General features: G+C 28.7%; 1 protein-coding gene across 2 annotated transcripts in view; it reads left to right on the forward strand.

Moving 5' to 3' along the window:
- The window catches only part of LOC109605746 (RNA-binding protein fusilli), a 42,210-nt gene that overhangs the window by 14,800 nt on the left and 10,433 nt on the right, over nucleotides 1-16,977 (forward strand). For both annotated transcript variants that reach the window (XM_049961700.1, XM_049961701.1), the window contains exons 2-5: nucleotides 12,641-12,840; nucleotides 13,138-13,310; nucleotides 14,276-14,365; nucleotides 15,634-15,688. In XM_049961700.1, the coding sequence (XP_049817657.1) occupies nucleotides 12,641-12,840; nucleotides 13,138-13,310; nucleotides 14,276-14,365; nucleotides 15,634-15,688 (518 nt within the window). The remainder of the gene's footprint in view (nucleotides 1-12,640; nucleotides 12,841-13,137; nucleotides 13,311-14,275; nucleotides 14,366-15,633; nucleotides 15,689-16,977) is intronic.

Here is a 16,977-nt window from a genome sequence, read left to right on the forward strand (position 1 = left end):
TCATCGAGTTAATAATAAATTTATATTACTTTTGTTATTCGAATTCTATTGAAAACAAATATTTTTGTATTTGTTTAAATTTATAATGATAATTGCGTACAAAGGTTTTTGGGAAAATTAAAATGTAAAATTAGAATTTAACCATCAGCCAAATCGACGCAAAATTTGATAAATGAATCGTCAGATTTTTTAACAAATACTAAAATATAATAATATCTTGTATTTGTTGAAATTTGTAATTTACGTATTTTATTGTTGTTTATGCTTTCGTTAATAATAACTTAAATTGTACAAACTACTTTTAGTGTAAATCTTGATTTAATACCTACGGAATATTTTCGTAAAATAAATTTAGTCAATCTAATGTAGGATTAAAATTGGTAAATTTGACAAATAAAGTTGAAATTTATTTTTTTTTGGTAATTATTTTATTTATCTTGTTTACTTATCATGATACCACTAGATAAATAGAAAGAATGCTATTTTTGGATTGGATTGCTTCTTTTGCATATAATTTATTGTTTATATTTCGAAATAATTGAATTGAATTTTTTTAGGTTACTTCTTTTGTATAAATTTTAAACTATTATATTTAAATTAAAGTATATAGGTCATATGTATTTTTCATTTTTTTGTTTGAAATTATCATATTTATATTGTTTAAATTTCAAAATACTTTCGTTAATTTGATTAAATTAAATTTGATATCATTAAGTAAATAACATGGTTTCTATACAAAAAAAAAAACAAAAAATTTTTTTATAAAGAATACTTTTTTAGATTATTTCTTTTGTATACATTTTTAATTATTGTATATTAAATTGTACAGTTTCATATGTAATTTACAATTTTTTGTTTATATTTCGAGATAATTCACGTTGAAATTTAATTTTTGTTTGAAATTATCATATTTATATTGTTTAATTTTTAAAATATTTTTTTAATACAATAATCTTTTAATTTAATTACTTAATACTTTTTATAAGGATTTTAGATTACTTTTTATGAATAAATTTTTAAATATTTAGATTTCATCGTATAAGTTTATACATATTTTTTGCTTGATAATTAACGTTGAAATTTTTTTTGAACTATTACATTTATACTGTTTAAATTCCATTAAATTCAAATTTTTAATTTAACTAAATTTGATATTTCTAGGTAAAAAACATGGTTTATAGACAAAAGAGACTTTGTTATAAAGAATACTCTTATTAGATTACTTTTTTTATATAAATTTATAAAATTATAATGTTTATATTTCGTGGTAATTAACGTTGATTAATTAATTTTTCTTTGTTGTTGGAATAATTACATTTATATTGTTTAAAGTTCAAAATACTTTTTTTTGTTGAATCAAAAACTATTTAATTTAATTAGCTTAAAGATCATAGTTTATAGATAAAAAAGTTTTTTTATATAAATAATAATACTTCATTTACATAAATTTTTAACTACTTTATTTAAAATTTTCAATAAGTAAATTAAATTTTAGAAAATTTCTAGTAGCACTGTAGATATTGATTGTTCAGTATCTCATGTAAATAATAAAAAACAACAAATTTCAGAAGTGTTGAGTGCAAGACTCAACCTTACACATAAAAAGTATTTGCAAACGTCAGAAATAGATTAATTATTATTTACAAACATTTACGAATAGACATCGAAGAACAGAACAACTTTCAATTCAACCACAGTGAACCATTAGAATGCCATCCACGCAATCCGTGAGAGAAGGCGTGACTTCTATCGTCATATGAAATTCGGCAATTGGCACTCCGCATCTTTAGAGTGCTAATTTATAGTGTCATTGAAAAGTGTAATGAACTCTTCGCCATTGTTTACCTCTAAATCATTTGTACGTAATTTTATAATGTTGCAGTGCAATTTCTAACAGTTGTTTAACGAAATTTAAATTTAAATTGACGACCCAAATAATTGAAAAAATGTTTTAAAACTCAAAATTTGATCTTCTATGTGGCACGTTCCGTTCGCATGGTTGTGTAAAACTTGCGCAATCGATTATTAATAAGAGTTAAATTACCGACCAGACAGAAAGAACGATTTCCTATACTCGGTTGCCTTTTTGCAATGGAACGCGAAACTGTAGTAAACGGCTCTAGGTTGACCCACATATTTGTTCAGCCTTGTATTTTTTTATTATTATTTGAAACTTGGAGTTGACTCATTTTTTTTCATTCGCGTTGGACAGAACAACAATGAAGTGTTGTAACCGTAAAAGTTTGTATTAAATTATGTTTATTATCTAGTATTTATTTAATGGGTTTCGTTCCACCTGCGAATGTGACTGTGTGAAGTAACGAACTGGCTCACAATCCTTTTGGTTGTTCGAAGGCGGTTCCCGTAATGCCATAAAAAGTTTCTACATTTCCCTCATATCCATTCTACGTAGGAATAAATTATGGGATTAAATGGGCGCTGTTAACATTAACATGTGCAAATTCACAAGGGAGGAAACTTTTTAAGTTACCAACTTATGGAATACCTTCCATACATCATTGTCAATTGTATTGATAAAAACTATTCATAATTGAAACTTTTTCAAAGCTGTCGAACAAGTTCAATAATAATATATATGTGTGATGTTTGTCCTTTGGCCTGAATGACATAATTTTAGACTCGTAAGTTGTTATTTGAACTTTGAAATTGCTTGTCATTTTCTAATTGACCACATGCATTTAACTACGTGTACATTTATAGCCATTTAATGTTTTCATAATGTATATTGTCTACATCATCCCATCGAATAACGTATCATTTTTAATAGTCAAAAAATAAAAAGAATTGATAATGGTCTATTAAATATGCCCTCCTCCATATTTCATGAAAAATATTGTTTTTTTATCAAACAGTCTGAATCTAAGTAAATATTAATTCTCACAAATAATTTATTTAATTCTTAATGCTAACAGGTTTAAAAGTCCAATTTGCTCTCTTACATTATATTCACTAATGACACGCTTCAGTTATACTCTTTAAAGATATTGTAACAAGTTCTAAACTTACATATTTCACATTTTGTTCTATAAGTTTTCTATTAAATTTCATAAAAATATTGTATTCAAAAAATGTCTACGTTTGAGTTAAGTACTTATGACATGGTCAGAATTGAAACATTTTGCAAACGAATTCAAATCTTCTGATCAGCCAAACCATGGAATGCAAATAATTTAATTACTTCTTAGAGGCCAAAAGGTCTCTTACATTATAATTTCTATTGACACTCTTTAGTTATACTCTTTAAAGATATTTTAACAAGCTCTAAACTTAATTCTAGATATATTTCACAGTCTGTACCAAGATTTAGCAAGTTTTCTAATAAATTTGGTATTTCAAATTTCATAAAAAAATATTGTATTTGAAAATATCTGAGTCTGAGTTTAAGTACTTATGTCATGGTCTGAGTTGAAACATTTTTAAAACGAATTAATTTTTTACTTTTAACAAGCTCACATTTTCTTTCATGATTAGATCATTTGTACGACTAGAAAAGTTTAAATAGTTATGTCATGATTTGAGTTGAAACATTTTTTTACGAATTAGTTTCTTCTGATAAACTAATGAAATATTTAACAAATTTGAGGACATCTAATAATAATAAGTCTGAGCCTGAGTTTAAATAGTTATAAGATGGTCTGAGTTGGGATATTTTTCTAACAATATTATTTATTCTGTTTAACTAAATCATGGAATAAAGTGACAAAAGTATCTGAGAATATTAAATAGTAACTTAACATATTAGTTCATATAAATAGTTCATTTAATTCTAAGTACAAACAAGACCAAAAGTTGAATTTGGTCTCTTACATTATATTTACTAATGGTACCATTGAATTATACATTAGATAGATATCTTGATAAATATTAAAATGAATATTTCTATACATTATCCCATTATTCAGTAAGCTTGTTTTATTTAAATCGAATGTTAAATATAAAAATAAACTACAATACTATATGTATGAATTTTATTTTCATTTTATGTTATTTGTTTTACTTTAGGTTTCATAAGTTTTTTTTTTCAAATACTGCGGGTACAAAGTGCTGTGTGATAAAAATATGTAAGTGAAGATAAGATAAAAAACTTAATCTAATCTAGTGCAATTCATCCGTAGCAAAATAAGAAGGTAACAACGTAGAGAGAGCTTCATAAAAATATACCAGCAACATGAGGGCGACATATATATTTCATAAAAATAATCGTTTCAGCAAAATTACAATTTCGTGTTCAAGTTTGGATTTTTATTTGGTCACAAACGTGTCCAATTATGTAATTTTAACGAAAGAACACTGGCTGGAGTCAAGGACTTGCTCGTCTTGCTGTTTACACTGACAATGGGATTCGGCTTTAATTAGTTCACGTAGAAACTGTAAATTTTCTCATCGCCCAGACTTTTACCTGACGTTGTAGGTCCAAAATTTCTCGTTACCCCACCATCGTTATGTACAACTGTACAAGACAGTTGTGAAAACTTTAATGTAGTCCCGAATTATGATATTAACATTTCAACTTCTTGCCAAACGCATTGTAAAAATTTCAAACAACTTTAAACCGTTGTTATGTTTACATAAACACAATCAACACAATAATTTCACATAGGAATTACATTAAATTACATAACCGTGTCCGATTCCATTTCAACGTTTTCTGATAATAAACGTTTCGTGGTCGGCTTTGAAATTATTCGTTCGTCCGAATTGAATCGGACGAGATATATAGAAAAAAACACGCCATTACAAACGAGATGACGGTGCATAAAAAAGCGATTTCTATTTTTAGACCGCACAGATAAAAGCTTCCATCCCGATATAGAATCCATTGTGGATGGCGTGGCAGAAGAAATAATTTTGATCATTTCGATGATCATCTGTTGGGTGAATTGGTATTTTGTGTAATGTTAAATTCAAGGTTTCGGTCATAAACGAATCAGATTTATTGAATGGCTTCGAATGTTGAATTTCGACGGTGCATGAGTGGATAAAAGTTTACTATTTATTTGAATGACCGGCAATTCGCTGTCAATGAACATTAATGTTATTCGATATTGAATTTTATAAAATCAATTTCACCATCTGTGTTAATATTTAAATTAAATTTATTATTATTTATTTAATTTTTGTTACATGCAATTTGTCTTAAATTATTTTAAATTTGAATAATTTTACAAAAATACAATTTTTAATATTGTTTTAAGTATGGCTAAACTCATTAGTTTACATACTAAAACATCTGAAAGTTAATGGTTTCAAGCAAGATTCTGCTTCTTCAGACTTTGGATGCGTTCTATACATTCTATATTTGAATAAGTTTTTAATATTTGAATAAATTTTTGATATTACGTAGTGCCAAACAAATGTTTACATATTTAAACATCAGAAAGTTAATGATAGCCACTATGTGACTCATTTCATCGTATATCAACCATTGCATTTTTTAACTCTCACGCAAATGACCACGATAGAAAACTAATTGCAAGTTTTCAAATAAACTTTCTACAGAGACCCAAGAGTTTTATTCAATGTCGAAGTGAATTCAATTTAGGTACAGTTTTTTTGTGGGCGTAATGACAAAATAATTGGCCAACTACAGCACAAATCGGCGGCGATCAAAATATTTATAACGTATTCATTTTAAGAATAGAGTAGGTGTAGCCATAAATTATATTTTTTGGGCGGGTACAGTTAATTCGGAATTAAATAAAATTATTCATAATTACACAAGAAATTTAAAAACTTACAAAAAGAATAAAATAGTAATTAGCTGGAACCAAGTTTCTAAAAATGGGGATGTTTATAATAAATATCAGATAATAATCAATATTCACTATTTAATTTATTTCAAAGATACTTTATTTAGTTAAAGACGATACAGTCTCATTAATAAAGAATTAATTATTGTAAACATATATATTTTTTTAAATTTTATGGGAAATACTTAAAAAAATCTTAATTAATCTTAATATGATTATCAGTTTATATAAATCGTACCCCATTTAAAACTAAAAAATTTTTTGTCTTGATCTTATCAATTTTTAGATTGTAGGATGAATTAAAATAAGAAACAAATTTTCCTGAGTAAAAAGACTTTTTTAATGGTAATTATTAGAACCCTGTTAAGTACTAAAAATGCAATTAATACCAAATGAACCATAACAAAGACCTTGATCAAAGATTAATTTTTAAGATTGTGAGACAAAAATACGATTTTTTTTAACGATCTATCACATATTCTATTTTTTTATTTTTATGTTAATTTATGTATTTTTTTTTTTAATAAACGTTATCAAACTTATTTGATTTAGATTATTTTGGACAAACTGCTGTTTTTGAAGGGTTCTTTTGGAGCAATTTGTGGGAAAATATTAAAAAAGTCTTGACTACTAATTATCACATTATATTTATTTATTATTTGATAATTATTAGTTCACCCCATTTAGAATTAAAAAAAATGTAATTACAACTTAATATTAATTAATATTCTGGGATAAATTAAAATAATAAATAATTTTCCTTGATAAAGTTCTATTTTTATGTTATATTACGAAATGTATTTTGTATTTTTATGTTAATTTGTGTATTTTTTCAATAAACGTTATCAAAGTTATTTGATTTGTTTTTTTTTGAATAAACTACTATTTCCGGGAGTTTTCTGGATCAATTATCAGAAAATATTAAAAACTTCTTAATTAATCTTGACATAATTATTAAATCACTTATAATTATTAGCGAAGCTCATTTAGAAGTAAAAAGTGTAATTCAAACCAAATGAACCTTAGCAAAAACCTTGTTCAAAGATCAACTTTTAAAAATGTGGAATGAATTAAAATAAGAAATAAATAAATTAATAATAAAATAACAAAATTCTCTTTAATTTGTATATAACATTATTTGATTTGGATTTTTTTAGACAACTGCTAATATTAGGTTAGTTATTAGTTCTTTAGACCCATTTTTGGAGGAAATATTAATTAAATTTTGACTAGTCTTATTATAATTTGTGATATAATTATATAACTGATAATTTTAAATTTATAATTGTTAGCTAACTCCATTTATAACTAAAAAAATGTAATTAATACGGTAACGGTAACTTTTGATAAGACTGCAGGACGACCTAAAATGTGAAACAAATTAAAATTGGGCACCGCCATGGAAACACGGACACGAAGAATTTCAGCGTGGTGTCCACCTGCTTCGGGACCGGGAGGGACCGTTCCGTATCGACCGTTGAATGCAAATCGAGAGTTCGTTCACTCATCCATCGTTGAACTTCCCACATGGCCGCGGAAAACAATAAATACGTAATTATAGAATCGTTTATATCGGCAGATAACGTTGCTGAATAAATTGCCGGGGCTTTCGCTTCGAAAAAGAGAGGCAGATGGAACCATTATACATATATCTTCGTACGAGCGTGCCGATTGCGAATGCGTGTGTCATGTCTTGCGACACAATGGGGGCACCTGTGAGGCCTCGTAAAATACTTGCAAAACGAATTGTGACAAAATTAATGAACCCTCAATGGTTAATAATGGGTACGATTTCTCACGGTGTGAATACCATTCCTTTAATTGTCATTGTCATATATCAAAAGTTTACTATCTCATGTGTGGTACGTGTGTACGTACATTATTGCCGAGAAGTCGAGGTGACAATTTATCCGATCGACTCGTCAATCGAAATGTTGGGAAACTTCTCTCTCGGCGTCCGATCCGATCGTGTGATTTCGTAATTTATAGTGCGGAAAAGGAGATGATAAATATTTCGACTTGTCGGAACGTGGAACCGTTCGCTACCGTGGCCGTTAATAATTTTCGTTCTATATACTATTGAAGGAAAACATTATTTTGAACTGAAGCGATACAGACTTGTAGTTGCAGCTTGTCTTGATATTTCTTTGTGGACCAGTACCTTATACAAAAGAGATAAAGAAGCGTATTAAAGCGGTATAAGATATGTTATAAACTTTAAATAAGAGGGTTGAAACCCTCGTCTAGACTGGAAAACCAGTTAGACATTGTATAGTTCTTGAAGATTAATTACATGGTCGGCATTCTCGGCAAGATCATTTTTTTATCAGGCTGTCCGTAGCAGATTAAATTATAAACAGATTTGTATAGAGAGATAATTAAAATGGAATTAAAAAACTAGATGAGATATAAAGAAAGTAATTAATAGTTCAGATATCTACACTTAAAAATTTTGATAAATCTTATCACACTATCAAGATATGCATAAAAGTTCATATTAACAAATATTTTTTAAATGTTTTTCATGATATATTAAATTAGGAAAAAATATTATAATGTGAATATTATATAATATCAAATAATCGATAAACTTGGTATTTTATTAAACATATTTATAATATAATAATTTTTTTTTTAATGAAAAGTGATAATATAATACAATTAATATAATAAAATAAACTTTTGTTTTTGTATACGTTTTAATTCCAAGAACTGTAATAAAATAATTAAATTATTAAATTTAAATAATAATAACATAGAAGTTGTAGAAATTGTTTACGACCTAATAATGCGGTTCCACCGCAAAATTCTTAGAAACATATGGCAAGTTAATAATAAATCATTTACTTATTATGAATAATTTAGCTGTACTTATATATTTTGGAAAATATAATTTTTTCACAGTCAGTAACAATTTAAAATGTAACAATAGCTAAAACAGATTAAAAGTGGTGAATTATTTTGTCTATTTATTTCTCGAATAGTATGATATCTGAAATTATCTGTCACAAATGTTTAAAAAAGTTATTTAATTGAATGTTACAGAAAATCACTTTTATAAAATTGTATTTTATTTTTAAATAATGTGAATATAAAAGACTTATTTGATATCATTTTTCTATCTGCAATAAATTATATAGAGAAACTAAATTAATAATATTAATGGAATTAAATTAAGGGAGAATTTACACATAAAAATAAAAATTGCTGTAAATTTAGATATAAACTGTTTTTATTAGAAAATCATATTGTTTGTGCATGGTTTAAAATACGACAAATTCACAAAAGGAATTATTACGGCATGATTAATTAATTATTGTTTTAATACAATCAGTAATTTTAACATAAATATTCTATTTTTGGAAAATGTATTTTGGAAATTAATTAACAACAATTTACAACATACAGCCATTTATAGGTCATACTTAAGTTTTCTTATGGCAAATATCTAGGTGTAGAAAACAGAGAATAAAATTTACTATAATAAATTAATTACATCGTGTATTCATTGATTTGACATATTCAGTGAAATCTATTTAAAATTTACCATTATCCTTTCCGATTTTAAGAATGAATTATTAAATTAATTAAGTAAAAACAAAGTTGTTTACAAATCTCGTAGCCATATAACAGAACCAACAATTCATAATCTTCAATTTTCAATAATATAAGGTTTTGCCACATGCAATCTTATGGCCAAGGATAACTAATGTGAGCCTTTATGATATAAATCATGTGAGGCATGCAATTATTTGTCGCTTATTGGTTGTATTACTGTCAATAGGATCGACTACTAAATTTACCGTGAGGATATCCGTCACTTAACCATCGTAATTCATAAAATTAACAATTTCTTAGAAGTCCTCATGAAATAACTGCAATTACTCTGACTCGAAGGTCCTGCAACTTTTAATAAATCCGATAGGATCGTATTTTTTCTCCCCGAGCCGACCAATAATTTTTGCCCCAGTCCGACTCTGTGGCAGGACACATGATTGTTATTATTACAGCGTGTTCGTGGCGATTTAAAAAAACATTTATGCTGAACTTTTGAACCTGTTTAACATACAGTGGCCCAAGGATGTCCATTTCGTGTTATTCTAAAAATATAATTTATTATTCACCATTAAATATTCAATGTGTCGCCCCGGTTTCCAGTCCGGCAACAGAATTGCACTCGATATTTTTCGATTCGGTTACAGATCATTGAGTCGGTGTCAATTTTATGCAGATAAATTGTTGATTTTAATTATTAATCAGTTTTTGGAATGCGAGGCCTTGAACGGTAATATCGTTTCGATACGTTATATGCGTTAAATTTGTACACACACACACGGTACGTCTGCATATTATGCTAAAAAGTCGGTTGGTTGCCGACTGAATTTGTTGTTGTGCTGCTAATTACTTTTTATCGAGCACACAATTAATGTAATTAATAAATATTAAATACGCTTTCTGCATTAGTTCAAGGCTCTTCTATGACGACTTGTTTTCGACTTCTTCTTTTTTATATTGTAGAATTTTTTTCACGCTTTAATTACGACTACGAAATTGTCCGGCCTTGATACCAAACGCAGGATATTAATAAAAACAATGTTGCCATTTTGGGTCTGAAAATTTGAACTGACGTTAATTCTCTCAGTTTTATTTTCAATAAAACAACAGCAAAGCGTTTTGAATACGTTAATGTTTGGATTACAATTTAGGCACATAAGAAATGAGGAGGTAAAAGAGGAATAAAATACACAAACAAGACAAGTCTAAGGATATTTTTGTAAACCTTTAATTCGTTTTTAACATAACATCCTTCACTATTGCTATACATCTATTGGTATAGACAAAGTAAGGTGGTTAATATCATTTTGAGGTTTTTGAGTTCATTGCGTATGCAGGAGGTCTTTAAATCTAAAAGCATTTTGTTCATTTCTGGAGAAATTCTTCTATGATTGTACATGTTATGGAAAATTTCAATTCCTTTGTTGGTTATCCCATTTATCATAACACGTGTCACATGTGGGCAAGCATTGTCGTGCATAAGGTAGAAGTTTTCACCAATAGCCTCAGCAAATTGAAGAACTATTGGTTGCAAAAGGTTGTTTAAACGTTACTGTATCCTTAAAACCCCAATTGGATGAACGAGATCATTTATTCCGTTAATAATCGCGTCACCTCAAACCATTATTGTGTCAACTCTAAATGTAAAATCTTCTTGAACGTGCCTAAAATCTTTCTAAATTTTCGGTGGACGAGAATTTGGATAAAAATCAGATAGACTCGTAGGTGCATAATACTGCAGCCCAATTATTTTCAACCCAGTCTTGAAAATCTTTACACCATTCCAATCTTGCCCCGCAATTACTTCTAGAAAGAGATGGACATCTGATTAGTCTTCAAGAATGTAGATTGCCTTTATGTAATCTGTTTCTTACAGTATCTCTACTAACGACTGCATTATGTGCTTACTGTAACTTCGTCAGCTGCTCTAGGAAAGGATTGTCTTCGAGTTGTTAATAATAAATATTGATCTTAAATTGCTGTAGTACAGCGTCCACAACATGGATGCTGTACAACCGGACTACCAATTTCTCTAAAGCGCCTCCTTAATCGACTAATGATACTTTGGGAAATACTAAACTTCACAGTTACCTTAATTTGCTTCAAGCTACCTTGAAGCTGTCTTTCTGCTTGATTTATTTCTTCCAAAATTAAATGACGTCCTTCCATCGTTAAACACAATGTTGATGTAATAAACGTTTAATATATGTGGCAGGGTTTATATACATAATAATTTCATAATAAGAAGATCAAAAAGGTTAAAAAGATAATGCAACAAGAAAATTTAAGTAATTTATCTAGATAATCATAAAATATCTTTTAATTAAAATTGTTTCAGTTATACTGTGAGCTTCGCTTTGCTTAATCTAAAAACTGGAAGATTTTAAGCAATCCAATTTAATTGATAATTTTTAGAGGTGTTCAAAAATAATATACATTATTTTAAGTAAATTGTAGGGATGACTACTTCCTCTTTCTTCCAAAATACTTTACAATCTTCAAAATTGTTCATTTACTTTTTCCCTGAATTATTTGGCCTTTGCTTCTTCTGTATTCACCGTTTGTTAGTTATTGTCCTAACATAACCTAACCTCGATTTTTACTAATAAGTAGAATGATTGTGAGCTGTTTAGTTTCACTGAATGTAAAGAGTGTTCAAAAACAATAAACATTGAATTAAGTGATGTTTTAAAAATTATCTTTCCTATTTATATTTATACTACGCCAAGTATGGCAACTAATTTAATAATAAATTCGAAGATTAAAAAAGATATTTATCATCTGTAGATGTATAAATAGACCAAAATCTAATTGATAACGACGATATGTCAATATTAGATATATGATTGATTTGAAATGCTAAAAGTCTTCGTATATTTGAAATTTAAAAGATCCAGACATAATTCTTTCACACCTTCTTATTCATCTGATATCAAACGCATAAAACCTGGTTTATTAAACCGACACATTAAATTATACTGAATTTCATTTGCAAGCGTTGAACATAAACCTCTTTCAATTCTCAGTCATCCGCACCGCTAATAACACACATCCACGTCTTCATTGATTTAATAAACCCCGACTGCAAATTTTACAGTAGCAGTTATCGAGAAACTTGGTGTATAGTTATAAGTGCGTGTTTCTCGCAATTAAAAACCATCATATAATTTATCGACAATATTTGCACATCTATAATACATTTCTGTATTATTTTTTCTGCCTTTCCAATTTCCTTTTTTTTTAATTGCCCCTTCGTAACCATTGACATGTTGCTGCAATTGCAAAATTAACGTTGTTGTTTTGTGTCGTTTCAGATTGTGGGTGTGCAACAGTACCCAATTAGGCCACAAACTGCGGACATCAACGAAAACATTTTGTCCGAACAGCTAACGTCCGAATCCGTGTTGACCGATGAACTGATCAAAAGTGCTGGAAGGCAGTTGGATAGCGCCCTGACGGAATTCGATGCTTATTGCAATAGTTTACACATAGATCCGCATAATGCTGGTTTTAGGTAAGGAAACATCTTAATTTATTCAAATTACTTTAAAACTTCACAGCTCTGAAGTATGTAACGTAAAATAAACCAAAAGTGTACGTTATAACTTCGAGATGGAATTTGTTATTTCATATAATTTAGGTATTCTGTAAAATTGGTGTTATTCTTTTTTGTCAAGAATTAGGAACTAACTTCCAACAATATTCAAAATTATTTATATATCTTTTGGCTTTTTTGGAAGGCAAATTTGTGATGTGTTACTTATTATACCCATTTATTGTTACCAAAATTGACCATTTTTGTATTTTTTAGATTAATTACTGACGGTCAATTACCCCTGCGACAATGTCTCCATCCAGAGGCGTGCCGAAAGGAACTAGAATTGTCCCCCTATTATAGTATGTTCCATGACCTGCGAAAAGAAGTGGCTAGGTTTTGCGGCAAAACCGATGACGTGCCCCAAAGTGTAGCCGAAATGGTTGAATGTATCCTTTTTGCTTTATTTATTGAAAAGAAAATTATCTTACTAGTCGGTGATATTATCGGACTGTTCTCTGAATCCAACATTTTATTGTAACACTCAAATAAAAATTCTATGTTGATTTCCTGCGCGTCCATTATATGATAATCAAGCAAGTTATGTTGTCAATGGTGCTTAAATAATTACGGTAATTGTAAATTCTCTTATGTGGTAATTATGTGTAAGGGCATATTATTAATCGAATGGTCAGGTTTCGTTTAAATTTTATGGTTACATGTTCTATTAATTATTTTATATACAAGATATTGATGTTCAAATGAAATGGAAAATTTTGATTTTAGATTAATTTGTTGTCTACAGTTTAAGTCTAATGTTTACCAATAATCACAGTTTATGATTATTATGAAATAACCATTCGTAATTATTAGACTTCTATCAAGCTTGTTAACATGCGGTTCCATCTGTCCTTGTTGTTCCAAACTAACGAAAGTTTGTTGACAAATACTGTGTCATGCGCAATCTTAGCAGGAATCGAGAATAAGCAGGAGTGGCGAATACGGTTGTTCAAATACTTTAACAGATGACACCACCTTCTCTGACACCTGTTTACGTTTTGAAATTATTAGTGCGAATTTTATAATAAAAAATAAAATCATTTATAAACATTTAAAGACACAAATGACGTCTCCGTTGTATTCTTAAGGTACGAAAAGATTTTCCACGAGAAATTTTACTGCAATCAACGTTTCGTCGTCCATAAATGGGGAACGGCAGGTTCATGTTTTTTATCAAACGTATTAACTTTTTTTCTGTAAAATCAAGTAAGAACAGCAGTTTAGACACTGTCGGAATTTCGAACGGGGAACAATTTTTGTTGTGATTCAGTGTAAGCAGGACGATTTTATAGAAACCGGCATTTCTTAACCTCAACATTGGTAAGTTCGTTGTTTTTTCTTAACTATTCCACAGGCTTAGAGTTAAAACCAGAGGTGGAGAATGAATTTTATAAAAAAGAAGCAAAAGACATGGTAAATATAGTGCAAAGGCTGATAATGGACGGTAAGTTTTTTATCAACTCTTTAAAATAACTATTTATTTTTTTAATTATATCCTAGTTGGATATATAGTTACAATTAATTTGTAGAAAACGTATCCTATTGTTTTTTGTTTCAAAATATTATTCAAAATACATTAAATAACTTAATAAACATTTTTATGCTGCGTTGGCTGTTGTCTGCTCTTTGAATGATGTTTCTCATGTGATTATGTGGAATCAATATTTCAAACAATGTTTTAGTCATTGTTTTGGTTTTTTGAATGTGATATATTGCAATTCGATCTTATCGATTTTATATTAATTAAATAAACATTTTTATATTTGTTTATTTTTTTAACTGATTGTGAATGAAACTACAGATTATTAAAAAAACATAAAACAACTGTTTTGCTATTAAGATGTCACTTTCGAATTAAGGACAAATAAGTTTTACCTTTGCGATAAACTAAATCCTTTTTTGTTAATTTACTAAAGTAAAAAAGTTTTCAAAGAAATAAGAAATTCATCTATATTGAATTTGAAATGAGTTATTCAGGTAATTACCTTCATAATATTAAATTATATAGGGTCATTATTTTAATGATATTAAGCAGGTTTTCAATTAATTAAAATATTTTCCCAATTTTACCATTAATATATAATAAAAATATATTACACAATTTTTACTTATTTTTAACAATTATATCAAGATGTTTTACCCATTTTAATGTTAAAAAATGATGTAACCAAATTAATTTGACTGATTTTTTTTATTTTTATCATAAAAATAAACAAAATAAAAGGTCTCAATGATGTCCTAAGTGAATCTTAATGATGTATATCCATTGGCAGTAATAAATAAAATAAGTTTAACATTTTTGCATTATTAAGTCTCAGACCCTGTAAACTAATTGATCTAATCCTCAAATAGATCTTAACGTGTCTATGGAGAGAGCCTTTGAGATTTTGAAACAGTTTAAGAAATCTTTTCAAACAAATACAAGAAAATAAATACTTTCAGTAACTTGACGTCCATTGATTGTCACCAGATTCTTTCGGAGACATTAAAAATAAAATCGACGCGTCCGGTTTACGTACAAAATCTCCGAATCAGCAAGTTTAATGAACTTGGATGTACTTGCATAGACACTATTTTTGTTTCGCTGCAATTGTTCTAGTCGTGACGTTGTTACAAGAGACGTAGCAAAAAGAAAAACACAAATACCATGCCATGATACAGGGAAGAAAGAGGAGAATGTAGTTTTTAATGTCGGTGCGTTTTGTTTTGCAGGACACAGGTTCGACATACCGGAAACTGTAAATCTGACACTAGAACCCGGAATTTGGTAAGTACATGTTATTTGTTATTTATGCTGATGGAATATTATTTTATCTGATACATTTGATATAATTTCTTTATGTAACATTCATTCATGACAATGGTATAATAATAATCATTTTTTTAAAACAAACTTGTCATTGGAATTGGGTAGTTACATTGATTTTCATCTTTGCTGCATTAAATAGACATAACTAATAGGAGACACGTAGCTCGAGTTAAAACCAGGCGCATTGGCCATCATTCTGCATAGATACATTTGCATCAATTACCTTTAAAATACATTGATTCATTTGAGTGTAATCGCAATTTCATGCGGTCTTTCATCTAACTCTAGACCGTTTACCTATAAATTTTCTAGTTCACTTTTTATTTATGATCATGTACTCCGCACACATTATGTTCCATTGCGAACACGGTGGTAATTACCTATTTTAACTTGTAAATCAATTCATCTGCGCTTTCCGAGCTATTAGCAAGTTAAACACCAAAACATGATGTTGGCATAATTCGTGTCCCTTTCAACCAAAACACCAAAACAAACATCGGCTATTGCACGTAGAACGAGCTCATGTACACACACACCAATTGATTTCCTTATCGCATAGACGCTCGGTATCAGTTATTGAACTGAACCAATAGTGTTTCTACATTTCTTCACCCCACTTTGACCGGTTCTTCCGATAAAGAAAACGGTGCTGGGCATAGTGTATGTCGACTCGCACCATTTTTATCTTGTGTATTTCGTTGCGGACGGGGCAGGCACACTCAGGAGATTATTATTTATTTATTTTTTTCATCGAAAATATCGTGCGCAACGTGGTCCCGATAGCGTTTCGTTGGAGGTTAAATACGGCGGTGGTGTTTTTCGGTTTTATTTTGAGCATATTTTTGGGTGAGTTTTGTAACACGTGTTCCGTTTCCATTTTCTGAAATATGGTGCGTTCCGATCGTGATCCGGTCATGTGTATCGATTTGGTGATTTTTATTTTAGTCGGTGCGATCCTCTGGTGACCAAATTTTCTTATCGTCGTTTTTAGAGAGATTGTGTAATGTGGAGATTTATCTGAGTTTATTTAGAAGTGGTTTTAAATGTATATTTTAGGTGTTTTTTTATTATTGAATATATATCCACTTGGGATGATTAAAATTATATTTTTACAAAAACTTCTTGGTTTTTTTTATGTCTGCTAAAAGAACGATTTTCGTGAAATATTTTGTTACATTTTTTTGAATAAGTTTGTATTTAAAAGTGTCTGGGTAAATAACGACAGTGAATAAATTAAAATTACTAAT

The sequence above is a fragment of the Aethina tumida genome, chromosome 1 (genome assembly GCF_024364675.1).
Source record: "Aethina tumida isolate Nest 87 chromosome 1, icAetTumi1.1, whole genome shotgun sequence".
Taxonomy (NCBI): Eukaryota; Metazoa; Arthropoda; class Insecta; order Coleoptera; family Nitidulidae; genus Aethina; species Aethina tumida.